Source organism: Lepidothrix coronata, unplaced genomic scaffold (genome assembly GCF_001604755.1).
Source record: "Lepidothrix coronata isolate B3197 unplaced genomic scaffold, Lepidothrix_coronata-1.0 Scaffold64, whole genome shotgun sequence".
In the NCBI taxonomy this organism is placed as follows: Eukaryota; Metazoa; Chordata; class Aves; order Passeriformes; family Pipridae; genus Lepidothrix; species Lepidothrix coronata.
The window spans coordinates 2,931,812-2,958,445 of NW_016690244.1; the positions used below are offsets into that span (position 1 = coordinate 2,931,812).

Genomic DNA, 26,634 nt, shown 5'->3' on the forward strand with positions numbered 1-26,634 from the left:
CGATACACTTGATGAAAGATGATCAATAGGATGAGCCCTTACCTGTGATTTATTATGTATAGTGGGGGGTGGGAGGAAGATATTTTACAAACAAGTCCAAGAAAAAATTGAAAGCTATAACTAACAAAGGTTACTCCTCTGTGTTCTTTCCCCTCCCTTTCCAAAATTGCCACTGACTGTACCAGCATATTATTTTTCCAAATGAAAAGAAAACAGGACAATCCAATTTCAGAATTGAAACAGTATGAACACTTTCTGCAGTATCTATTAAAGATGAAATGCCTTGGTCAGTCCAACTGAGAAACCTATGTAGAATGTATTTACTACACTAGTTTTGAAGTGCAGGAAGACTCTAGTTAAAAGAGTCAACCACAAACTGCCACAAACATCACAAAGCCACCTTTTATACTGAAACATGTCTGGAAAGAAAAATGGCCATGATTTTAGGTAACTAGTTCTAAATCTGACTAGCAAAGGCACAGCAGCACTGACTTCAGGAGTGCTACTGCAGATACAGTCCATGGTTATCACTCTCCCCTTGATAAAGCACCTAGATTACTAGGCCAGAAAGACTGAAGTTAGCACAGTTTAGCAGTCCATGTTACATCCACCCCTTAGGTGAACGTGATGAAAACATTTTCATCTCCCAAAAGCATATATTTGATTTATTACTTATGCAGGCCTGAAGGTCACTTTTGTCACAAAGCTAGCTCTCCTCCTCCTCCACTCCAAAATCAAGGTGAGAACTGCCAGTGAAAGCAATGATCTAGTATATACAGCACTTTTCCCTATTTACACAGAAATAGTTATACACAAAATTAGACACATCCTTTCAAAAATACTTCAATTATTAGCAGGATTTTTTAAATGTTCTTTGTGCATATTTCACACTGTTTATGCATGATGTCCTGTTCAAGGAGCTGAATCAACTTTTTTCATGCGCCCTTTTTGCACAACCTTGCAGAATCTCAACACTATGCCAAACATCAAGACCTACAGCATTCTTTTTGCTAGAACTCACACTAGATTGACCTTATCCATTGACGTGAAATAAAAAGCAAAACTTGACTTTTTCCAAAGCTGAAAAGTAAAATCTGGCATAGATCAAAAATCATCAGGATTTCCCCCAGTACCAGTTTAAACACTGACTACAAAGCTTTAACACCAAAATACAGCTTAGTGTATGTGTTTGCGTGTTCACATATGTGAAAGTCCCACAAGTTGAATGCCTTCCCAAGTGACTGAAGTACTGCATCTCCTTTTTCATCTACCATGCTGCCTGTGCAGTGCTATAATTCTTCAACAAACAGTTCTCCACAGACAACAGCCTTTTCTGCTAACAGTAGCTAATCACAGTATCTAATTTTGCTATCCAAATATTACAGTGACCTGAAGACATTCACTTCTCGCTTGAAAAATCCTCAGTGTTTTAGAATCATCTCCTTCTCCTAGTAACCACATAAAATTGGACACTTGCAGCCCACACAAAATTGCTGGTGAACCTCACTCCAGGAAGCCCTAGGTGCAGGTCCTAGATTTTCCTATACTGTAAGGGAGGAAGCAAAGAACTATCACCTGGCTGCCTAATTCATGCAGGAATCAAATGGTAACCATATTTATACATGGAAAAGGACATGCAAGAAGCAGTAGAACTGTCAAGTTCTGGAACTACCCCACTGTCACATAAAAAGGGATTTCAAAGGGATCAGATTTCAAAAGGATCAGAAATTCCTTCACTGATTTTTTAACATTGTAAGAAATATTTCTCGGAACTTCTTTTAGCTAACTCCATTTAATTTGTCTAGACTTCTGTAAATAATTAATATAAGTTGCTACAAAATCTTCACACACTGCAATTCCTGGTTCTTTAACAACAATGGTAACACTGGCAGAGATCATACAATAGTCACACTAACACCCTCAGCCAAAATAAACACCATACCAAGATGAAGTGTGCCACTGTTCAGTAACAGTTAAAATTTAATATGAAGTGTGATGTGGAAGCTTGGCTTAATGTTCCAGTTAATTTTAACCGCCTACAGTAAAGAAATCTGCAAGCGTACCACTTATAAATTTCTAAGAGGATAATAATATGCATAGTTTAAAAAACAGAATTCAATTTTAAGACCACAGAGACTTAGGTTGCTATAAAATCACCTACTAAAAAATTAGTTGAAAGCACTGCTAATTTATGGTCCAAATAAAGAGGTAGAATTTTTAATAATTCTGCATAAAGGGCAACATGTAGCAGATCAGCTCTCCTAAAATTAATGTACATTGAAATTAAGTTTTGATGTAACATTCCATATATCAGTATGGACCAGACTTTTAACATCACGTTAATATAAGCAAAAACCTGATTTAAGAGAACAATATTATTTTAAACAGCAAAGAATTTACATTATGATGAAAAGTAATGCTCCTGAGATCATTTACAATTCAACACCATACAAAAAAAGCTTGAATATTAAAACACACATTTTTATAGCAGTCAAAAGTTCCATATTTATGCTCAATTTTAACTTACCAAAATGTTGAAAAAAGGTAAAATTCTAATTTCACAACAGAAACACTTATTACATGTGTCATTTTGCAGCCCCACACAGTTGCTTTTACTACATTTATATACTTCTGCATGACAGTTTGGTGCTAAATGGACATCTTTGCTACAATTTGTTTTATACTAAAATTCTCTATGCCGGTAGGAGTAAAATTAAATCAGCCAGAACAAATCACAGAAAGAAACGACGTGTTGTTTATTCTTACCACGAAAGGAAAAAAGGGGAAAAAGAATAATCAAGTATTACCAAACATCATTACATGATGTAAAATATAGTATACTTTGTCCTATTAGCAACACGGAGATACACTTCACTTTTTTCCAAATAATATGGCCAAATCATGGAAGTCCAGAATTGAGTAGCAATTTCAAGCTCAACAATTTCTCAGGAACATTGTCCAAGGTAGCGAAGACCACATGTCCCAAGTGAAGGATGCCTCTTTTGCAGCACTCTTGTTTTTCACAGATTTCATATATAATAAAGTAGCATTACCATAACATTGTTTTGAAATTCAAAACACACATGCTTCCTCTGATTTTCCAGAAGCATATCAACTCTTTCCATTGATTTGACTACTGTATTTTACAAGGTGTAAATCAGTTAACATAGTCCTATTTATAGTACCATAAAAGAAAGTTTATTTGCATGTCAAAGCTTTAATGACTTCATTCTATCAGGGGAATACTAACACTGATCTATAATCCTTTTGCAGTCTCATCCCTTCATCCAAATCATACCAAACAACTTTCAAATAAAAAGCAAAGACTTGGGTGTTGAGGAAGGGATTAACTCTACCTTATTCTACTTTTAGTTCCTATTTCTCCTCAGTTCAGATTAAAAAATAGGACTTGAACAGATTTAAGTGCACTTTAAGTGAAGGACTCTGGACCCACCTCTTTACTGATAAATTTAACACACGAGAGTAGATCTAAGAGTCACCAATTGACTCATATAAGGAACATGAATATTCCCTGAAAACACAGGTAGCACATACCCAAGTCTATTGATTCCCTCCAGAAAAAGGGGGAGAAGGAAATGCACAGAGCATGCCATTGAAATAAAATCTGCTTCCTTAATCTGGAAAAATCACACTTATTCCTTCACAAGATGGAAATAACATCAAGCAGTCAAGCAGCCACTTTTTACGCGAGACTGGAAAAGAGGACATAAGGTCTGATTTTTACACTGTTATTCTCTTCTTTAAGAAGTAGCACACTGAAAAAAAAATATCCAATACACAAAAAGGTAAACTTCACATATTGCCTTATAAAATTTTCTTATGCATCGTTTATCTTAGTACCATTTTCCATTCCCTGAAAAGCACTCATTTCTTTTCACCTTCGACCACTGCAACATCTTCAATGCCCAAGATTTTTTTTTTTATTGCAGCCCTCCAACAGGAACTGGTGCTGCAGGTGAGGTATCACTCATATCAAGCAGAGCAAAATAATTACTTTCCATCATTACATTTTAGAGTCCTGTAATATTTACGTTTTTGGAGTGACATCCCATTGTAATACACTGCAAACAAATGAGTCAGCAACGCACAAGTGTTTTCTGCAGGGATGATACCTGGCCACTTATTCATTGTTTTACTATAGGTTAGTATTTAATTCTTCCAAGTGTAGTTCTTTGCAAATGATTTTTTCCCTTCCCAACTTACTACGATCAGCACATATATTAACACTCTTTTCAATTCCCTTCAGCCTTGCACAGCTTCATTTGACAAAGCTGCAACAGCTCCCACTGTTTATTTTATTAATGGATATAAGGTGCACTCTGAATACAGCCTGAAAGCAAATACACTTAGTATGCTAGAAACAAGTTGAGGAGATGACTGGTAGACAAAGACAGGATACTTTCATTACAAACAAAGAGAGGTGTGTTTTTTATAATGGAAAGAAAATGTGGGTGACATTCAGACAATAAGCTCTTCACTTTTAGTGTTAACCAAAATAAAAACAAGCATTCTTCATCAGGATGCGCGATTTAAGTCTTCATTGTGAGCACACACCAAGAATTTATTCAAATTCTTAACATGAAAGACAGACAAAAAAATAATAAGGAATGAAAGATGAAAGTGAGTTCTGTGAAAATCTAGCTTAAAACTCTGTACTATTTTTGTTGTCTGGAAGATAGACTTAAATTGGTATACAAGTTATACTTCTTAAACACTGGCAAACAGGCTTTGAAATAAATATGCTTTCTTGTTTAGTTTTCATGCATTTGATACAGACAAAGCATTCTTCCATCACAAGACCAGCAATATAAACTTGATAACAAAGGTAAGACTACAGCTATATAGGAACAAACTGCTGAGTCTGGGGAACTATGCCTTCGTTCACATACATTCATCAGACCTAAAGTACTTTTTTCCAGTTATATTTAAAGCCTTCAGGGCCCACTTTCCAACTGAAAGGTTTTGCTGCACGCAGCTTCAAAGAGATGTTCCTTCAGTAGTGCAACATTACTACAAAATCTGGGAGCTGTAGCCAATCTACTTCATTTTTTAAGCATGTGTGCATACTAATTTTAACATCAGCATGAAAAAGTCTGGATACACCTGACCTGAAGCTGAACCAGAACTAAAGACCACCTCTTACTGAGAGAAGGGATCAAAACAATGCAGTCAAACAAAGTAGAAAACAAAGAGAATCGTTGACTTGTCAGACTCCATTTCTTGCTCTAAAGCAAAGTAAACACTTCAGAGTTATAGCAAAACAGCAGATTTTTCTCTTACCTCTCTGACTTCATTGAGTTGACCAGATCGCTGGCTCTTTGCTCTTCGAGCGGCTGCAGGTGATTTGTGATGTGTGATGGTTACAACGGTTGGCCCACTTTGACTCATGTGTTTCTGGCCACTGGGAGATGCAGAATTAACTGTCCCAGGCGGCAGCAGAGATGAGCTTCTACTTCGTGACGATGAAATGTTCTAGAACAAGCAATGGGATGGTGATATTACCAACCTTTACACAAGTAATAATGTACAATTCAGGCTACAGATCTGTGTTGTTCTACTTTCCTCACAAACCTAATCTGGAGATGTAACTGTTTTATTCTTTCTGAACCATCTGCACTGCTCAGCAGAGATGTTCTTGGAAACATTAGAGCTATTGCCTTTGTTTCTTGGCTTGCCTGAAGTTGGCCTTCACAAAAATCTTCACAGATTCTTACATAATAACATTCCGCTAAGTTCTTACAATCATACTTTTTAGGAAAACTTAGGAAGGATTTTGCAGGCAGTAATAACAATGCCAGCACAGATATTTTTTATGAAACCACTGACCTACAATTCACCAAACTGGTGTGAACAGCAAAGAAGAAAAAAGGCTTTCACCTGATGAACATCTGAAACAGCGTAATGTTTCCTGTTTTTAACATCAGAGGTGCAATTTTGGCAAGGCACAACAATTAAACATTAACACTTTAAACAAAAAGTAGCCTAAAAACATCAACACATTTTGGAGTAAGTTTGGGGTAAACCCTATTTACAAAAAAGGCCAGAAATAAATCTCCAACAGTATCTGTAGTATGAATACTTTTAACATACAACCTACAAAAATCAGTCAGAACATTCAGAACTTTTTTTGTTATCTAACTGTCTGTCAGTGTTGCTATCTCAGTTTGTTCTCTGCAGACCTCAAATACAAGTTTTCCGGGAGGTCTGTGGGACAGTAATTCTCAATCAAGCACAGATGGGCACTAGAGCACCATGGGACATCATATATAAAAGTGCAATATAAAAGAGTTCTTCCCTTCTTTTTGAACTGCTGATTGCATCTGTAAAGTTAAAACTCAATCAGAGTAACTTTTATCTCATGAAACACAAATCAGTTTAGACGGTGACATTTAGTAGCACTTTAAGACAATGAAGTAAATATAAAGCCTCATGGGTGAAACACAGTTTCACCTCTCCTACAAACCCTGCACAGGTAATGATGGCAGCCTACAACATTGCTAAGCCAGCTACCATCAACATGAGGTCTGCTGGCAAGGGCACAAAAGTATTCCTTGGGTACAAATCTCTCTTCTTATCCCTTACGGGTCAATTTTCACAATTCGGTGGTAATTCCATTAAAAGACTTTAAATCTAAGGTGGACAGGTGCCAACCAATACTGGAATTAAAGTCAGGCCTCATGTTACCTCTACACTGACTGTAAAGGACAAGGCAGATTATCTGGCACTGCCAAGGAGGGAGAGAAATAAATTACACAATCCCTCTGCCACCCTCACACGAAACTAGACTTTAGACTTTCTGAGGCATCTGAAGGTTTAAAAAAAAGGCTTATCACATTGCCATTGTGCAAAGAGTTGCTAATCTCACAGAAAAAATTATTATTCCGTTGGTCTGGACTTAAAATTTTACAAACACTTCCAAGAAATCACAGTCTGACTTTTTCTGAAATTAATAAATTCTTTGCTACCATGGCCAATAAGATTATAATAATAAGCATCTGTTCAAAAATTATCTGTCCTGGCTGATAAATCACAATTGCATTAAAACTGGATTTGATGCTAAGGCAAAAAAGCAGCACAGGCTGTAATTTGTCAGAAAGGCACAGAAGGTTGCCAGATTTATAATTCATCTTCCATTTCAAAGAGCATTGCTTAGACATAACTACAATTAAAATAAAAGGCAGAGGAAAAGGTATTTGGGAGAAACAATGGGATAAGGGAAACTGGGTGTGATTGAATTTCCTTTTTTAATACAAGTTTCACAGAAGAGGGGTACTCCTAGTATATAATAGCAGAATATACTTTACTGATGTTTGGGTTTTAAACTGACTACTATCAGAATACTTTAAACTACATTTAGGGTGTAGAGGAAGAACAACATAACTTCATATTTTTCATCATAAAATCAACTTCTCTTCCAGATTAATAAAAAGTTATTTTGTTTTTAAGATTAAATCTTTTGAGAATCACTGACATTCTAGTATCATGCAATCACAATATTAAAAATACATGGCTGCTACTTTCATATAGCTAAACAGATCCTAAAACTGATAACAGCAGCAATGTGAAACAGTGAGTTTAGCCATCAGTTTTGCTTAAAAGAAAACAATATTCTGTGAAAAGTGAAGTTTTATCATGTTTTGATTTTCTTGGGGGAGACTTTTGGATCTGCAGGTAACACAAAAGTAACACCCCACAATAACTACAAAAATTTCCAACTTACAACTTGCAAAAGCAGTCACACACAAAGTGCAGGTGAATGTCTGCAGGAGGCAGTTTTTACAACCACTCTAAACCTTTTGGACTCCCCTCCTGCACTGCCACAGAGAACAGCAGCAGAGCACTGTGCCTGCTCAGTCCAAGGAGATGGGGGCGGCATCCAATTCCTTCTGACAGCTTCTTCCTGTCATTGTCAGAAGAGGACTCTCCAGGAACTGCACACTCAGCCCCTTAGGCAGTTTTGAATTTTTACAGCACATTGTCAACACCTATGTCCCAGCCAAATACTTGACTCGTCTTTTGCAGAAATTTTTCAGATTAGACACATGGAATGACAAGCATCCCTTCTGCACTGACACACAGCTGCGCAAAAATCAAAATTTCCATTTTTGTTATAATGTTAAAACTTATGTGAAGTTTTTCACTGCTAAAACCACTCTAATTACACATCATACTACAACAGTCATCAAAGTCACTCTCGCAGGAAATCAAAGCAATGACAGTAACTGATGGATCTTTATTCCTAATCCCCTGCTCTTCCCCCTAGAGCTGCTTGTATGACTGATCTGTCTCTCCAATCATTATCACATATCATTTTCTTTGGTCTCACTGCTTTCTGGCTCGCAAACAAATAAATAAAAAGATAGCAAAAAGTCTGATGAAAGGAAGACATAAGCTCTTCAACAATTAGCAATGCATGGTTCCAATAATGAGTCAAGAAATCCACAGGTTGAAGCATCCCAAAAGGATTACAAATATTCTTCCCTAAGGCTACACTTTACTATTGCTCTAACAGTTTGCCTGCTAATAAAATGAAACCAATAAAAGAATAATAAAAAAGCTAATAAAAGATTAATTTGTAACTTGTGTTCATCTTGGTTTTATGACCTAAAGCTAGCTAAAGTATGCTTAGCTAATACAGATTTGGGTTAAGATTTTTATTTTAGTAGACTGTCCATCCCTCAGATAAAAAAAGTAGAAAATGAAGGCTTCCACTACAATATCAAAAATCCTAACAATTAAAATAATGTAGTTGTAGAACAGTAAGTTCCAACTGTACTGTTTTCATGACTCATTCTCCCTAGAGACTGCCCTTCTTGTTCACAAAGAAGCTGAAGTGTTTTTCACCATTTACCAGAAGCAAACAATTTTGTTTATTTTGGAAAGTAAATGCGATGTTCCAGAGATCAATAAAATCATTTCTGAAGTGAACTGTCGTATCTGTTTATAGTTGATAATCATCATTTTCACAGGCACTGTGCCACAGATGTTTTCCTCAGAATAATACTGAAATGACATTCCTTTACTCCTCTGCATATACACAGCACAGAACCAATCCCTGCATGCAGCTTTAGAGCTATGAGAAGTCACACGCTATCAAAAAGTAATTACAATTTTGAGACACCACCATTCAGTATTTTAATTCCCATCTACTTCTTTTCCAATGCATCCTAAGTAAACAAACACTGATAAAAGACAAATATGGACAGAGTTCTCTTTCATTTACATTATAATCATTCACAAATATTAAAATGCAAATGACTGAATCTACATAACATCCAAACTTCAGCACTGCAAAGGGACCAGCTTATGATATGTCAAGCATCATCTATGGTACTAACTTTTCTGACTGAATCTTCTTGTGCTTCATCATCTTCAGTAAGGCAATCTCTTTTTAAGCAAGAGACTATGGTAATAATTCCATCATAAAATCTTTTCCTCATCAAGAATAATTTAAGCAAGCTCATGTTCAGTCCTAAATAGATTTTCTTCCATTTCTGTAGAAGGATTTAAGAAGCAGAGAGTTGTGAGCAACTCTTATCTTCATGCAGCTTCCAAAGGGGGAAAAAAAGATCTCAAATACACACCTATCTACAGACAAGCACGGCTTCCTTCTCAGCCTCACTACTGCAAGAATTTCAAAGCATGCTTTAATTAGAAGTGCCATTCTTTAATTGACTTCTATAGGTCAGTGATGAGAAGAGGAAGCAGACAAGCATACCAACAAAGAGAAGAGTGAAGCTCAAAAGAAAAAGAGGTTTGATGTGCATGGAAGAACCAAATATCACTCTCAAAGACTTGAAATTTTCACTAATGTAGCTTTATGAAAACAGTTATCATGCAAATGTTAAAAATACCCAGTCAATAATCCACTTAGAAACATAAAAGTATATCTGTGGTCATTCATTAATAAGGCAAGAAGAAACCCAATAAAAACCAAAGATCTATGATAACCATTCTTCCAGCTGTTGAGAAAAATTACAAATCTGCCTCATAAGGATTTGATAAAAATGTTAACCTCAAACGTTGAGGCACTACTGCAGGTGCTGTTTCACATTACAGCTAAACTGCTACCACAGTTGGCACTGAAAGGGGCAAGTTTGAACTTTTTTCTCCATCATTTTTCCATGCTGGCTCTGAGGCCCATTGGACCTCATGGAGAGCCACTGCAGGGAGTTAAACCAGTAGAGAACCAGAGATGGAGACACACGTTCCCCAGCGAGCTGGTCAGAGAGCTAAGTCCTTTTTAGTAGGATGCCATTTTTTCTGTTTGTGATGCCCAAATTAACACAGAAACAGAAACATAACAAAACCCACACAAAGGGTGGCAGCAGAAGGAAGGGGATTGGACTGCAATTTACAGCTGCAGGGAATGAGCAAATGTGTCCAGCTTAAAAATGAATTCACACCATCCAATTTCTAACAGCTAGCTCACTGTGAAGCTCCAAATCAGAAGCTGGAAAAAGGGAGAGTCTTATCTCCTTATTCTAGCACAGATATAGGCTGAAAATTACCACCTGAGCACAATTTAAGACAGAAGTTACTTCTCAAGATAAAGGCTTCTGTTGCCTGTCACATTCCTGATACATACACACTGAGTTATAAAAGGGTAATATGCAAATCCAGCAACTGATCCACACGTTGGAATTAAGAGCTGGTATAAAAACCTGTGTGTTTGTTTTTAGTAGTGCTTTTACAGCCACCATCATTATACAGTCAAGAAAAAAGAGGTATGAAACAGAAGAACTAACAAGCTTGTGACGATTTATGGATACAAAATTATTCTTGGAAGTTACCACAGAAATTATGCATAAGCCTACTCCTTAAAAGCATTTTACATTACTGAATTCAAATTTGACTAATGCTTTAATTAAAACTTGTACAAAATATTCACTTCGAATAGTCTAAAAAAACCCAGCAATCCTACCCAGACATACAAGATTTCTTCCAATAAAGTGTGATTTGGCACTTGTGGAGGTTGAGCAATCTGTAATTAAGTGAAATGAGACTTGTATGGGAATACCAAGAACATTAAGACTATCTGACAACATGGGAATTATGTGCCAGAGAAGACAATTCTTTTACTGCTTTTTTTACCATTAAGATGTAAAATTTATTTAAAACAAAGTCACAGACTTGGCTTGTGTTACACGCACTTGTTAGCTGTATAGCTCACCTTTGGACCATTCATTAGGATGCAACTAAATTTAGTCATTAGTATACAACCTTTTCTTTTCTTTTTTTTTTTTTTAATCACTTCTGTTTAATTTCCTCCACCACTCCAGTCCCCAGCTGAAGCTTTAACGACAGCAAGGACAGCAAGTCATTAGGTAGCATTTTGAAGCAGGCAGTAGCTCTGAAAAAGAAAGGAAACTACTGCTGATATAGATCCAGCACAGGAAGAAGGAATGCTCTTCAGTGAATATTTTGCAGGAACAGTGACAGCTTCAGTTTTGAAAAACATCCTCCAAATCATCACATTTTCCTATGAATTTCCATCCATTAATATTTAATCAAGATTTTAAAAATGTGTTCTCTCTCCCATATGAAAGACTTGATGCTAAGAGTAGCTTCGCTGGCATTCCTGGGAACTTTCCCACTGCTTGCCTGGTTATCCCATGGTTTTTTCACACTTAAACTGTATCACACTTGCATAAAATAAAACATACCCCTCACTGCATATTTTTCACTTCCCATTCCATCTCCTCAAGTGTATGACTCCTAAAGAACCTCTAGAAATTTCTGCCTCAGTCTTCCTGTGAAAAAGGTGAGTTTAAGTTGTAGAAGAAACTGGGAGCAAACACTCAGTCTCCAACTTTCCAGATGCTGTTCCCAGCAGAGACAGAGCTTGGATTCTGTTCAGACTCCAGAAGCCTAAAACACATAAGTATCTCCCTGCCTGTTCATGACAGCACCATGAGAGACTGAATTTGCAGTTACCACTTACTACAGCCCTCAAGGTATGGGGAGAGGGAGGAGTGAGGAGATCCAGCCCTGCTGTCAGTAGAATCACAACATTCCTATCAATGGTAGAGCTATTTTAACAAAATCCAAAAATGCAGAATTTTTGTTAAGTCCTCAATTATGCAAAAGGAAGTCAAACATGTACCCTTCTCCTTGTCATTACAGACCTTTTGATGCAATTCCAGTCCCTAAACCCAACACAAAAGAAACAGTAAGGTGGTTAAAAATAGCAGAACACTAGTTTATGTAAATTTAAACTATTTTAAAGAGCATGTTTCCACTCCCATGCTAATAATCATCATGCTAAAGTACCTTCATCTATAAGACAGAGAAAGAAAAAAAAAAATCAACGAAGAAATGAAGCAGTTCTTGCTTCTCTTACCTCCTACTAGGCAGAGGTTTTGAAGTAAGAAACTTTGAGGAAAATAAAAAAATTAATTAAGAAAAAAAAAAAGAAGTAATAGTAATGCATTTTTTCTAGTTTCTGGAGTCTCTGTGAAGTTTTGTTCCCTTGTAACCAATATCTGATCTCCCAACCCTAATCACTGTAGCATTAATGCTTCTTATCCCTTGCTTTTATAGGGAAAAGCAGTAAGAAGTTTTAAAACTTACTTGTAGATGAAATCTAAGTTAGCACTATATGCAATGCTAAAGCCAGGGAAAATATATCCCTCAGTTAATACTCTAATGCTGAGAAAATAGGAGGGGGAAAATGAAAAAAGTATATTGAAAAAGAGATAAATCTTATCAAAAGAAAGGTTCCTAGGAACAGGTAAGCACAATGTTCCTTCAAGTACAGTCCACTTCTGGACTAAGAAGCGGAGAGATGAGTGGTCTTGCCTGAAGTGCATAAATTCCCAACATTTCATTTTCTGGACTGTTATGTTTAAAGATACAGAAAATATAAATTTTCTGTATGCTCTGTGGCTTAGTAGAAAATAGAGTGCTTCACTAACAAACATTTCAAGTGAAAAGTGACCTAGTCTGATTTTAGATGTAGATTTGCAACACAGAACTAAGGAAAATATTTTAGTTTTCTTCAACATTTCTATTTTATACTCAGCAGATTCAAGCCAATTAAAATATATCTATACCAAACACATCCGTCAACCAAAATGCATCTACACTCCAGGTTTCGAGGCCAAGTTTCTCTAACTCATCAGTCGTCTAAGAAAAATGCAAGAACCCTCTTCCTGCTGTCTAAAATAATCTTTCATTTAGTTCCTCAGTTACATATGTCCACCACCCCTCAGTCAAGGAAATCCTTTTATTTTCTTGGACAATGAGCCTATGAACCAAAAAAAAACCCCACAGCAGTTGTAGGTCACTATGCAAGAGTACAAGAAGTAGTCCAGAGAGATGCTCCCCATTATAAGCCCTTCCTGTTTCTAGAAGTTGTGTCTTAGATCTTCTGTGACAGATGTTGTCTTCATATTTAATAGCCTCCCACTCATTCAGTCAAGACTCTCAAAAAACATTTTGCCTTTCAAATGCTTTTCAAACCTATATATATTTTTGGATTCCAAAGCATCCCAAAATAATCTCCAGTTTTCATTCACCTCCTTTTATTTTGATCCTTTTTTTCAGCTCCTTTTCTTTGAGGCTCCCCATATTGACATTTTTATTAGCAGCTAGGAAATACTTCCTATTCAGCCACTGCAGAGCACTTACTAACACTATACTTCCCTGATTTGCCCTTTCCCTTCCCATCATCAGAAAAAAAAACAGTACAATGAAGTCAAATTTCATCACAGAGTTCATTCTGTACAGAAGAATAATAAATGTGATGAAAAGTACTTTCCCCCACTACAACTTTCCATTTCAGAAATGGAGGGGGACTGATAAAAGTATTCATGACAAGTATTTGACAGAGTTGGAACAGTCTAAGTATTATCCCTTTTGTTCCCTGTTCATTTCCTGATAATTTCTAAAATTCTATTTGCTTCTATTACTAATTGTTACTTATTTTCACTGTTATGACACCAAGATTTTTCTCTTGACATACTAATTTAGAACACATCAAAATATGCAGATACTACTACTATAGGAGCTCAACATGGACAGGTAGTATGAAAAATTTAGAATATAAATTATTACTAAGTGCAACAGTTTTTACCTAAGGAGGAGAAATGATCCAAACTTCACTTACACATAAATCAGCTTCAACTCAATTACAGCCATCCTAGAATGAGACTGTGCTGTTAAAATAGACACCTCTACAGAATTATTTTTCAGGAGTGGGCAAAAGGATAAAAACAAACCCAGTATAAGAAATACTACAGAAATTAATAGAGAGTAGAAGAATCAGTACGTCATTACACAAGTCTCTGATATCATATATACTGAACAGCACTTCTACTACCTCACCACAGTACACTGCAGATGCTAAACATTTCAATGGGTTCAAGAAGTGACCAGAGAACTTATTGAGGAATAATTCATTGATGGCAACTGAGCACAGACAGTTACCATCTCTATCTAGCACAGGACCTGCAAATCAACAGCAACTGTAAGAGTACCCCAAACAAGTAGAGTTGCATCTTTCTGAGTAACTGGGCCACATCTATATAAAAACCATATTGAATTGCTATGTATAAGAATTTTAAAAGTACTGAAATACTCAAGGTATTTAAGTCTCCTTCGAAAAGGGTTTTACTTATACCACATTTGCTTCCTGACTGGTCCACATCACTCCAAAGAAACAACAAAAGGTTGGCTTTACTTCACTCACTCCAATAAATGGCAGTCTCCTCAAAATACTATTCATCTTCTCAAAGTCCAGCTTTCAAAGATATTCAGGATCACAACTTTGACTGCAGCTAACATAACGCTGATATTCTCAGCATCTTGGAACAGGGAGAAATCCTTTCAGCTTGCTGTTATATGCATTTTTCTTTTAAATACAGCAAACAATTAGTCATGAGAAAAGCAATCTTTTTCATTCTTGTAATATCAACAGAAATGCTTCAAGGACTGAGAACAGGAATTTTTGTGTGTGAGACTTCATATTAACACCAAAAACATCATCATATGATGATCTCTTTCAGATTTAGTAAAGAAGACAAAGACTGATAGCTGCTAACATCTATCTAAAGTTCCAATAATAAAAGTCACTAAACCTTATAAAATTAAATAAAACTAATACTACTTAACATTTTTAAATACTAATCAGGATATCACACAGGTATTTATTAATAAACTGTTTATCCAGCCACTGAATTAACCATCCCTTCATTACTTTCTCATAAATAGGACAATGTTGATTTATTTGGGTTGCCCAACTAACTTAAGTCTGCTCCAGTTAGTGACAAATGACAACTTGCTTTTATTCAAAACCCTCTAAATATCAACCCACTAACTACTGCAGCCAGTCTATCATCCGGATCATGCTATTCTTCACCTACACCACTTAAAACGCAATAGTTACTTCTTCCACTCAATTATTTACCTTAGAATTACCTTCCTTGTGATGTTTGGCACAGGATCGAAGCTGAGTTATCCAGTACTGTTTCTCCTTTGCATCAGCAGCTAAAATAGAAACAAGGAAATGCAGGGGATCACACATAAATCAATACTCTCTTTTAGCACAAGAGATGACGGAGCAGGGCAGAGGGGGGAAAGATTATTTACTGATTAGAATGCAGTATAAATTCTAACTCAGGCTACTTAACTATGCTCAGGTGTTTCAGTACAAGACACGGAAGCCTGAACTGAGGAGGCTGTGGCCAGATGGAAGAGATGAACTTACGAATCTTCTTCACAGTTATCTCCTCCAAGTGTTATTAAAAGCAGAACTACCTCTAGATGACTTTTTTGTTTTAGATTTTTCATCCACTTTTGTTTTAATTGTCTCTTTTTGTGAAGGACAAGGGCCACACCACACTATTTAAATCAGTAAAAGCTCTACACTCGGGCTGTCAATCAGCTACCAGATAAGCTACCAGTTCCCCAAAAACTCAAGTAATTCTCTTTTAATAGAGTTCAATTAAATCTCTCTCAAAACCTGTGTCATTCACATGCAACTTAAAGACACAAGAACAAAAATCACAATTTCCCCCTTACATCTTTAAAAGACAACTTCAAAAATTATTAAGTTTGTCTGCAGTTTTTATCAGGTGGCTTCCGTGTAATATTAGTAAGTCTTTTTAGGAGAGATATTTGTTTTTGTCTTAAACAAACCACTACTACAGTAATCCTGATTAAGAAAGGCAATACAGACTTTGTAATTTCAGTAAATATTTTCTCATACTTCCTCTGCTATTAAGTATCTCAATAATTATTGACTTAGCATAGAAACTATTTACTAATTTGAATCAAATTCATAGACCTCATTAAATTAAAAGCAGCACACTGCAAGCATTTAATAATCTCAAGGGTTTGGAAAAGCATGATAATGAAACAAGTGCTCATGCTTTCTAGCTATGCAAATTCCAACACATTTTAACAGAAATTCTCCCTGGTTGTTCCTGTGTCTCAGTTCTATGTATAAAGTGGCAACACACTGTACCACAGAGGACTCCTGCATGCTCAGTCCTACTCGACAACTGATAAACTGCGGTCAGAATAAAACTAAGAATACTTTTGTTACACTGTATTACATGTCACTTTTTTTTTTAATAACAGTTTTTTATAAATTCGTTTGATATAAAAGTATCATGATCAATTAACCACACTGAAAATATCTGAACACTGCCTTCTTTTTTTTTTTTTTTTTTTAGTATTCCGAAGTAACTCCTATATACCTATATATTGTCTTTCCTATATTTGGGAGAAAGGGAAGAGAAAATTTTATGTTACAGGTGCATTCAATTACGCCAAGATTGACAAGAACATAATATCTTAACAGCCTCCCACTAGCATTTTTCCCTTCTCTGACCTATCATCAGATTTATTATTGCACATTATCTGCAGGACAGTAGCAGAGGAGAACAATACTAGAAATTAAATGTTATGCCGTGGACAGCAATGAAAGCAGCTTTTTCTTCCTTTGCAAGCGAGTAAGACATACCATTCAATCGAAATACCACAGCAACAGATTACAGATACCATGAGGTATCTTCCAGCCCTGAAAGCCTACACTGTAAAATCATAGGCATTTAACTCCAGATTACTCTTCCACATGATACAGTGCATAACCACTACTGTCTGACAGCACAGGGAAGTAAAAGAGAAAGGAGATATGAAAGAAGAGATGCAGAAGCAGGAAAGGGAGAGAGGAACAACTCAGCTGGCACCTCTAAGCAGCACTGTACCTTTTAACTTATACATCTCTCCATTAGCAGAGTAGACCACCAACATGTGTGGCACTTCATCACTGGGTGATATTATAGCTCCAGCTAAAGACAAGGCTCCTCTTGGCTTCTGGTTTTTACTTTGTTCATTCACGAAATACTGCAGAATCCCCGTCTCAAAGTCCAGCACAAAGTACCTGTTGAAATAAATTACAGTCATATAGTATTTCTGCTGAAGTTTTTCATGTATTTACTCACAGAAGAACACAGATTGATCTTAAATCAAGATCATAAATAAACAAATGAAGTTAAACTAATTTTTGTAATAACTCCATTTTATAAGGTGCTGTTATTTTGATCATTAGGCTTGATTTTTCAGGGGCATGTGATCTATTCTTCTATTCATAACCCAAACCATTTCAAAATAAACCAACTTCCAGGACTGCAAGATCATACAAACAAAAAATAAACTAACTGAATTGCTCAAGTGCAGTAAATGAAAGAAAAGATATTTCAGACTTAAGTGTGTCAGTCTCAAGAGTTGGAAATGTACCTTTTTTTTTTCCCCCACAATTAAACCTATTTTTCACAACAGCACAGATCTTAAATTCCATTTCCCTGTGGAAATCCTCTATGCTATTACACAGAACAATTATTTAACTCTTTGCCAAAAGGGGAGGGAGAATAACCACCTGGCTCAAATGAAGGAGCTACCGACCCTCAACAAACTAGAGTGAAGACTACAGGAATGCAGATTATCCCCTCAGCTTCTTCTAAAAAAAAAAAAACACCCCTAACAACCTGGCTAATACCACTAACATGGGCATTTTTAACACATACTATTTCTACTGTTCCTCCAGATGAGATTAGCACAGATCATATGAATTTGTGTACGGTATTTCAGAAACTGTGATTATTCAGACTTCTGTAGCTTTGTACATCCCAAATTTCCTCAGGTTACCGCTTTCTTTTGAAAGTGGTATTTTGTCTTAGCCCTTTCACAATACCCCCAATATGCAGAGGGGCCTCTAGTGGTCTAGTGGTTAGGGTGCAGGACTCTCACCGCTGCGACCCGGGTTCAATTCCCGGCCCCCCGGGCAGATGGAGCTCGTTAGCCCTGTGAGGCAATCCATCTAAGAGAAGGTCACTCTAAACAAACCTACGTTCTGAGACCCTCACTGCCACTGTCCAAGCTTGCTCGGCCCCGGTAGATGAACCTCAGGATTAAAGGGTGGGCTCAGTTCAGCGCACGCTGTGTCTCACCTAAAAAATCCACTGCGCAGGCTCGAAGGGTCAATGACCTTTCCCAAATCTTCGCTCGCGAAGACTGGCCATTATTATCTATCAATATGCAGAACACCTCTAACCTTTCCCATCACACAATATTTCCAGGATTGTCTTCACAGCCAACTGAAGTTATGGGTGATGATCTGCCCATCTCTTTAGTCAAGGTAAATAAGCCTGGACATGATGCAAGGAAACCTTACCTAAGATTTACAGAGCTTCAGACATTTTGCTTGGGCAACCTTCCTTTGCCATAGTTATGCATAACTCTCTACTGCCACCACCTTCATATCAGAACAAAGATCAAACTCTCTTCAAATTATTACAGATTATCAACCCTGCCCCAAAGAATTTTAAGCTAGTGCATCACTACACCACTCACTTCTGCGCTGACTCCATCTCCCATCTCTCTGCATCCCTTCCCTCATGAAACAAATGGAAAGCCTCACTCTTGTAATCACGAAGCACATCCCTCCATTTCACAGGATATCTTCACCACAAAAAAAGGACTAGGGGAATGGCAAGTTCAATGCCAACCACCACCATATTTCCAATAGCACTGTTAAAAATAAGGATGCTCTAAATTGCCAAAATTTCAGATTACCTTATTGACTTATATTGCACCAGTCCATAACCTTCCTATTTTGTTTGACTTTTAAATGATTCTACATTACTACTCACCCACTTATAAAGCATTTTTTCTCTTCAGTTTGCTTAGTAGGGAAAAATAGATTCACTTAACTGCAGGGGAAAACAGCAGATTTGGAAAATGCACAATAAAAAAAAAAAGTCAAACTTGCACATTTCATAGTAAATTTTAATTTTGCTCATTTTCAGTTTTTCTTGTCCATTTCAAAAATATCTGTTACATTCTCAGGAGAAAAAGAAGAGCACTAGACAGAAACAATGCCATGCCCCTGAGAAAATTATACAGTAGCTTGACCCTAGAGCTAGTGTTTCTCTGGGTTCAGCAAACAAGTCTAGACTTTATATACAGCAATGTCCATTCTGAGCCTGTGCCATCCTCATTATAATTTCATTGTCCTTCTATTGTTCAGGTACAAATAATTTATTTCAGCCTTCATTATTTGGCCATTTTTTATTGATTACTACCTTGAAAATCACCATTGTAGTTACTGAACTACAGCTTTACAATTAACAGGAGGAAAAACAGTTAAAGAAAAAAAAAGAAAGAAAAAGAGAGGCAAGAAAAATAGTCTTTCCTTCTCCTATCAAGATCAAAGGATTTAGGGAAAAATGTTCCTCTGAGTCTATTAGAACAGAATCTATTAAGTTACATAAACACCATGAGCACTTCAGCTCAGAAATCTTTGCATGTGAGACCAGCAAAGCACTCACAGAGTGACTGTAAGCTCCACAAAGATGGGCTTTGCACTGCCATAAAGCTACCCCAGGGAAGGAAACCAGCCATTCGAGTACAGAATATACCTTTACCAGCATAATGACAACTGAGAGCAGCGACTTCTGCAAATTCCTAAATGCAGAGACAGCTGCTTTCCACATCCTTGTTATCACAGCTGGAGCAGCAGTGTTACCTGGACCTTCTAGCCAACCACAACCTATTTTGTGTACAGTCTCAAAAAAACCAGAACATTATCACTGGCCTTGTACCTCAGGTTTTCAGTATTTGTGATGATGTCTCAGATGCTTGTAAAAGCATTCAACATTTTCAACAGAAATCAAGCAGTAATCTTAAGAAAGAAAAAACTAACCAGTTCTCACAGGTCTTCACATCACCCTCAGCAAGTATCCTGCCTTCTTTCTTATCCCAGAAGAACCAGGAACTTTTCACAGGCATCTTGGCCATGACACTGTTCACATCACACAGAATCAAGTACTTCCTTTTCAAGGGTTATGGTTTGATGTGCAATCCCCCTCTTTACCTTTCACACAGTGCTATCACAGAAAAAGACAGACAGGAACAAACTGCACAGGCAACTGGAGCCTCACAAGAGAAGCAGAGGGATAATGCACTTTGAAAAACTGCTAACAGGATAGAAAAGGCCAGGAGAAGAAATAAGGAATTAAATGTCAAAGCAAGCAGCGCAGGGCTTTGTACAAAGGAGATGGGGAGGGAGAACATAAAGGTATAGAAAAAACAGAAGCAGCTTTCAAAAACATCTTCTCGCATCACAGACCAAATGATGACCCAGTTCATACCATCACAAAACCACAGAAGAAACGGAGACCAGACTCTTTCATTAAATGAGGATAGAAAAGCATTACACATATAAAGCAGAAAAGAAGAGCATAGTACATGTCACCTCTTAGAAGTGCTGTGTAACCGTATCAAAAAGAAAGGGATGTCTTTCAACTTCAGTTCTAAAAGTCATTTGTTCTGCCTATCACGGAAATAACAGCACTAGCCTCTCTACAACTGATTCATCTTGCCACCTGCATTTCTCTACTGGCCTTGCTCACACCTTTGCCTATGATGTCGCATTTCTGTAATTAAATTACAGATGAACAGTAATGAAAACTAACATACTCCTTAGAGAACAGGCAGGCAGGAAGTAGCAGAGTTATGTACTAAACACACAAAAAATGAGTGTTAAACAAATATTATGAAATAACTGTTACTGACAGACACTTTCAAAAGACAGCTAAATTTTTCTGTTATTCCAAAATTGGAATAACATCTTTTTCTTTTAATTAATAGTCATTAAAAGACTCCATCTAAGGGTAAGCTAGAAAATTACCACTTTAACACATTTTTAGCAGTTTTAACTGCATAAACACAAGTCAAAGTAGACATGTAAAATTATAGGAAAGAAAAAGCAGGCTATTTCACAAAGGAAAAGCCAATGGATTTCTCACTTTAAATTCAAATCTGTTCAGAGACTAGAGGCTTCTCACTCCTCTGGCCCAGCTTCCCTCAAGCTCCTAGGATTCACCAGGGTACTCCCACTCTGCCATTCCTAACAAATGTAGATGCATTACCAGCTGATATCAGTTACAAGAGAAAACACCACACTCAGCAAACTACAAGTCTGACATTACCAGAACTGTTACTTTTTAAACACTTGTGAGTTTGTCAATGTGGCCTGATGATACTTCATTTCTCTTTTACTTCCCATATTTCAAAATCAGTGCCTTCTCTGAATAAATCCTAAGTCTTATAAATTCTGCAACTGTCTTAATTAAATGCTCATTGTGTTTCACTATCCCCTTTATCCATTCCCTCATTCATTCATAGCCATTTCAAATTTAAATAAAAAAATGTCAAGCAGAACAAACATGACATATTAGGAAGTGCATCTACGTTGCCTTCTGAATTCATAAAAAGGAAGGGTCAAACACAGCACCAATAAACTATTTCAACTGGATTTGCATTCACTGATAAGAGCATTTATTATAGTAATAAATATAAGATTTTCATATAATTATACAGCAGTATAATAATTTATTATTAGTTCCCTCTTCAAGAAGACTTTAAGAAAAATGCTGGTAGTATAGCAGAGATGAAAGTGATCTACCATTAGAGCCTGTCAACAAAGAACAGCAGCTATGCAGATGTTCCATGAAAAAATCAGACATTTTGACATCACAAAATACACAAAGATATCAGAAGCACATGAACATTTCCTATGTAATTTACTCACCTCACTGGATTTAAGAATTTTCATTTTCCCATTTCCAGTCAAATTAAGCATTTCCATATTCTCCAGTGGAAAGGCATACTTTAATAAGTAAATAATAAATAATTAAACCACAACATTTCTAGGTATTTCATCATTCAGTTGTACACCCATAACATGGTGCACTGCTCATTGAAGCTGTCACTGGGATGCAAAGCTGCAATGCACCCAGAAGTGTGTCCCAGCAGAAAAAACACTTCTTAAAATAAATTCCTCCTTTTCTCCCTTTATTCTGGACATATCCCAGAAACCAACCACCTGTACCCAAGTTTGCAGTACTCTGTAATCCCAAGAAGTTTTCCAGGTAGGATTGCCAAATCTTTCCATTGTGTAATGTATTCCTAAGGATTGGAATTCTCCTCCCATACTTCTGTCCCAGTTAAGTCAGTTTTCTGAACCAGATTTTTTACAACTTCTAGTTTGAATTTATAATGAGACATTTGCAGCTGGACAACTGTAGTCCCAGTCAAATCTTCAGTTTTTGATTCAACGTTCTAAAAAAAAAAAAAAAAAAAAAAAACCAAAGAAAACCACCAACAAAACCTCACCTCTTATGGAAAGCAGCATTGTATGAATTACATCCTTGGGTTCATAAACCAGCCTACTCTGGAGTCCATGCTTCATAGTTGGACTGTGTTTAATTCCAGACTTTATGTTTAAAATTGGTATGGATGCCTGAATACTGCACAGGAGCATAGACAAATGCTTTTGAATAAAGACAAAAATCTTCCAATTTCCCATAATGTCCAAACAATAAAATGGTTTTCATTACATGACAACCTAACACAGCAAGTACTTCTGGATAGAGAGGGATGCTGGCTTGTTTCTATAGCAGGCTAGCCTTGTTTCACCTTTTTGGAGATTTTTTTTTTCCCCAGTTACTTTCTTATTGATAGACAGAGGAGCTTTTCCCTCTAAAACACCACTTTAGCTCTTTCAAAGATACCTATTCTCATAAGCCAGTCTCACAAAATGCACTTTATGATCTACTTTTATTTTTGTTTTAACTATGAAAATGCAAATTTTTTAAAATAAAATCCATTTAGTTGAAACAGGGTAATCTTCGTGCTGATTTAAAACATTAATAGGCAGCATCTCCTTCCGTATCATATTAGAAAAGTAACAATTCATGTATTTTCCCTTCTCAGACTGCTGAATTCATCATTCCAGACAATGTGACAAAAACTATGCTCTACTACATACTTCAGCATCAAATTAACTCAAGAACAGAAGCAGCTCACAGCAGAAGAATTCACTACCTTCTCCTTCAATCATTTTGTTCTCAACATTTCTGACTTTCCAAACATATGTTTTCCTTATATTCCATTCCAATTTCCCCTCAGTCACTGTCAGCACATGTTCCTCAGTGATTCCATAATCCTCTAAAGGAGGATTTTCAAGAATAAGGAGTCAAACTATTCCATAATTCTCTCTTTTTTTTTAAGTAGTATAAAAACAGATAAGAATTATGGGATAGAAAGTAAATTACTGTGTCAAAGAAAAGCAAAGTTTATGGCTGCAGTAAATGAACGAGCTGTCACATAGAAATATTTCATTTTTAGGAAACTGCATCTTACTAGGCCATCCTGGACACCATATTTATGTAATTACTTAATTCTTCTTTTTTCCTTTTACCTTAAGCCATAAGATTAATGGAATTATTTATGCCAAAAAAAGATAAAGCATGGTACATACACATTTGACAGTCAAGGACTTGATTATTAAAAATTATCTCTAAAGTTGTCATTTAAAGACAGATGATTAGGAGAACATGCTTACATTTCAGTAACTCTAACATTCTTTATGCATTGAGGTTCATCAATTTTTTCCTCATTTTCTGACATAAGAAAGCATAGAAGCCACTGTATTCATTAAAAGCTTTACTCACTTTGAGCATCTGTGTATGAAAAATGAATTTTTAGAATAGTAATTTCTCTGCATTATTGTAATTGCATATCAGTCAAGATGAACTACAATTTACTGGATACTTTTAGAGGTGTTCCATACCTAAAATGGAGATAAGAAACAGAGGAAGTATTATCCACACCTCATAGACGGACAGTTTGTTTTTGATGATCATGCCCTTCATGATTTTAGCATCCAAAGAATTCTCGCACAAATAAAATATTAAGATAAATCTCCTTTCCTGTATTCTCGTGTCCCAGGGAGCTCTCTTTATAAACCAAAATGTCACTTCTTCCTCCATACCTACAGAAACTACAATTGTTACTGACCAGCTCATCACCACCTGCTTGCAATGCCAATTATTTTCAACTGTCTGAAATTCTCTGTAGTCAGCAACAGATTTTAAGGAAAAAGAGACTACAATCAGAATAAATATTAAGAGCTGCTTAGGGGTTGCTTTTTAGGAAGGAGGGAGGAATAATAGGCCTAAAAATAATGCATCCATTTCTATCCACCAGGCTTTGAGTTCATACAGAATTGTGGAAAAGTACATTCATCCTATAATCTATGCTTCAGTACAACATGGTCACGCTGAGGACTAGCAATTGCAGTTTAGGGGCAAACACATAAACAAAAGGTACACAGTTGAGTTTGATACCATAAACAGCACTTACTGCTCACAGCCCATCACGCTGGCTGGCTACTCGAGACTACTTTGTGTCATTAAGCAGTCCTTACCAAGTTCCTTTTACTTGCTCTAAATTCACAACTATTTAACAATTAAGCAGACTCAATTTTTTGTACTATGGAACAAGAGAAAAGGCTAGCATTGACATAACTGGGGGAATAAATGGCCTGCTGTAATTTTAATTCTGTGAATCTTATTATCCAGCTTGATTCAGGTCACAGATTAAAAACAGAGCTTCCAGGCAGGAAAATATGTTTTCCTTCATAAGAAAAACAACCAAGATGTAAAATAAAACAAGAACAGAGTATTTATATGTCACTTCTAACGATCTGCATGCAATGAAAGGATGTTAACCTTTAGAAAGATACACTTCTATGCAACTCTAAAACAAGATACAGGAAATATGCAGGAGAGGATTAGTCACACACACAGCAACTCCATTCCCCATGTGAGGGACACATATACAAGACTCTGTAGCCAAATTGGTTCTCACTGAAGCCAGGTCCACAAGAGTCATTTGCAATCATCTGGATGCAAAAACGAAGGAAGCTGTCTGGTTTATCCTCTCTCATCCCATCTTTCCACCTTATCCAGGAGCAAGACTTTGCACCTTTGATAGAGTAAAATTAGAGACCTACTTTGGAGCCTGTATTAACAACTGCTTCTCTGCTCCAAGTCTTTGTGCAGTATAGTTCTGTTCCAGCTAGCAGTAAAAATCTCACCAACAAACAAAGCAGCTATCAGAAATCAGTACTTCACAGAATATGCTGATTTGGAAGGGACCCACAAGGATTATTGAGTCCAATCAAGAAAATCAATGGTGTTTAGCTTGTGAAAAAAGCTTTTACATACTAATATTTGTAATTCTCTCTACTCACATTAGCAGTTATCAAAACTGCTGCTGAGCAAACAGCTGCATCATCACGCAGTTTTAAATGTTTCCCAAAATTACACCAGCCATGCCAGGAATCTTATGGCCTATTTTTTTCTGTAACACAACCCCACTAAAACTGTAAGCAATACAGAAATATTTGACCTTGCACAAAAACATGTCACTTTTTTGCTTGACACTTTCTGTAATAAGTTCCAAAAGATCTGACAGGTTTGGCAAGCACATCAAAAATTGCCTAGTGCCTAGCATCAACTCATCTTTCACAAAGTGCTTTTAAAGTACAGAATGAAATCATCACCTTAGAAGGTGGCCTAACATACCAAAAATACAACTCTCCAACAAGCTAAATAACCAATTCTGGAAGCCTGAAAAGCTGAACCAAAGGCTCTACAATGTAGATTAAACACACTAAGAAAATATAAGCATCCACAGACCTATTTGAAGCAAAGTAATCACAAAGAAGGCAGCTGCTCAGAGCGCTAATGAGTCCAACAGTGACTGACAGTACTATACATTATTCTTTCAATAGTCTCTGTTTTAAGTAGGGACATGCACACACACACAGAAAACACATTGCCAGGACAGTAATATATGAAGACAGATCACTAATGAAGTCAGATTTGATCAAGGGCAGTATTTTATCGAGATTTCTGTCTGCTACTTGCCACATTCTGCAGGAGACTTTGTGGATTCAAAAGAGAGGATGTGACCTTGGCTTGGTCTTCCTGCTACTTGCTATCACAACATCCATAAATGAATCGAATATATCCATTTGGCAGCCTGTTTATCACAAAACATAATGAGAGACAAGCAGCAAATTCAGCCACTTAACATAATGTCCCCACAACACACACTGGGAGCCTGGAATTGCTGGGTTTGTATCAGCATTACCATGCAACAGAGTTTAAAGAAAATCACATCCCACTGAATCTGTGTGAGTCAGCCAGGTCTTAATCACAATTTTATCTCAGAACACTATCATCTGTAATCCAA

The 26,634-nt window shown here is 36.6% G+C and overlaps 1 protein-coding gene across 1 annotated transcript in view; it reads right to left on the reverse strand.

The window, feature by feature from the left end:
- The window catches only part of OSBPL10 (oxysterol binding protein like 10), a 140,501-nt gene that overhangs the window by 66,736 nt on the left and 47,131 nt on the right, over window positions 1–26,634 (reverse strand). The window contains exons 3-5 of the mRNA XM_017817925.1: window positions 17,235–17,410; window positions 15,431–15,510; window positions 5,302–5,493 (exon numbers count right to left, since the gene is read on the reverse strand). Coding sequence (XP_017673414.1) covers window positions 5,302–5,493; window positions 15,431–15,510; window positions 17,235–17,410 — 448 coding nt within the window. The remainder of the gene's footprint in view (window positions 1–5,301; window positions 5,494–15,430; window positions 15,511–17,234; window positions 17,411–26,634) is intronic.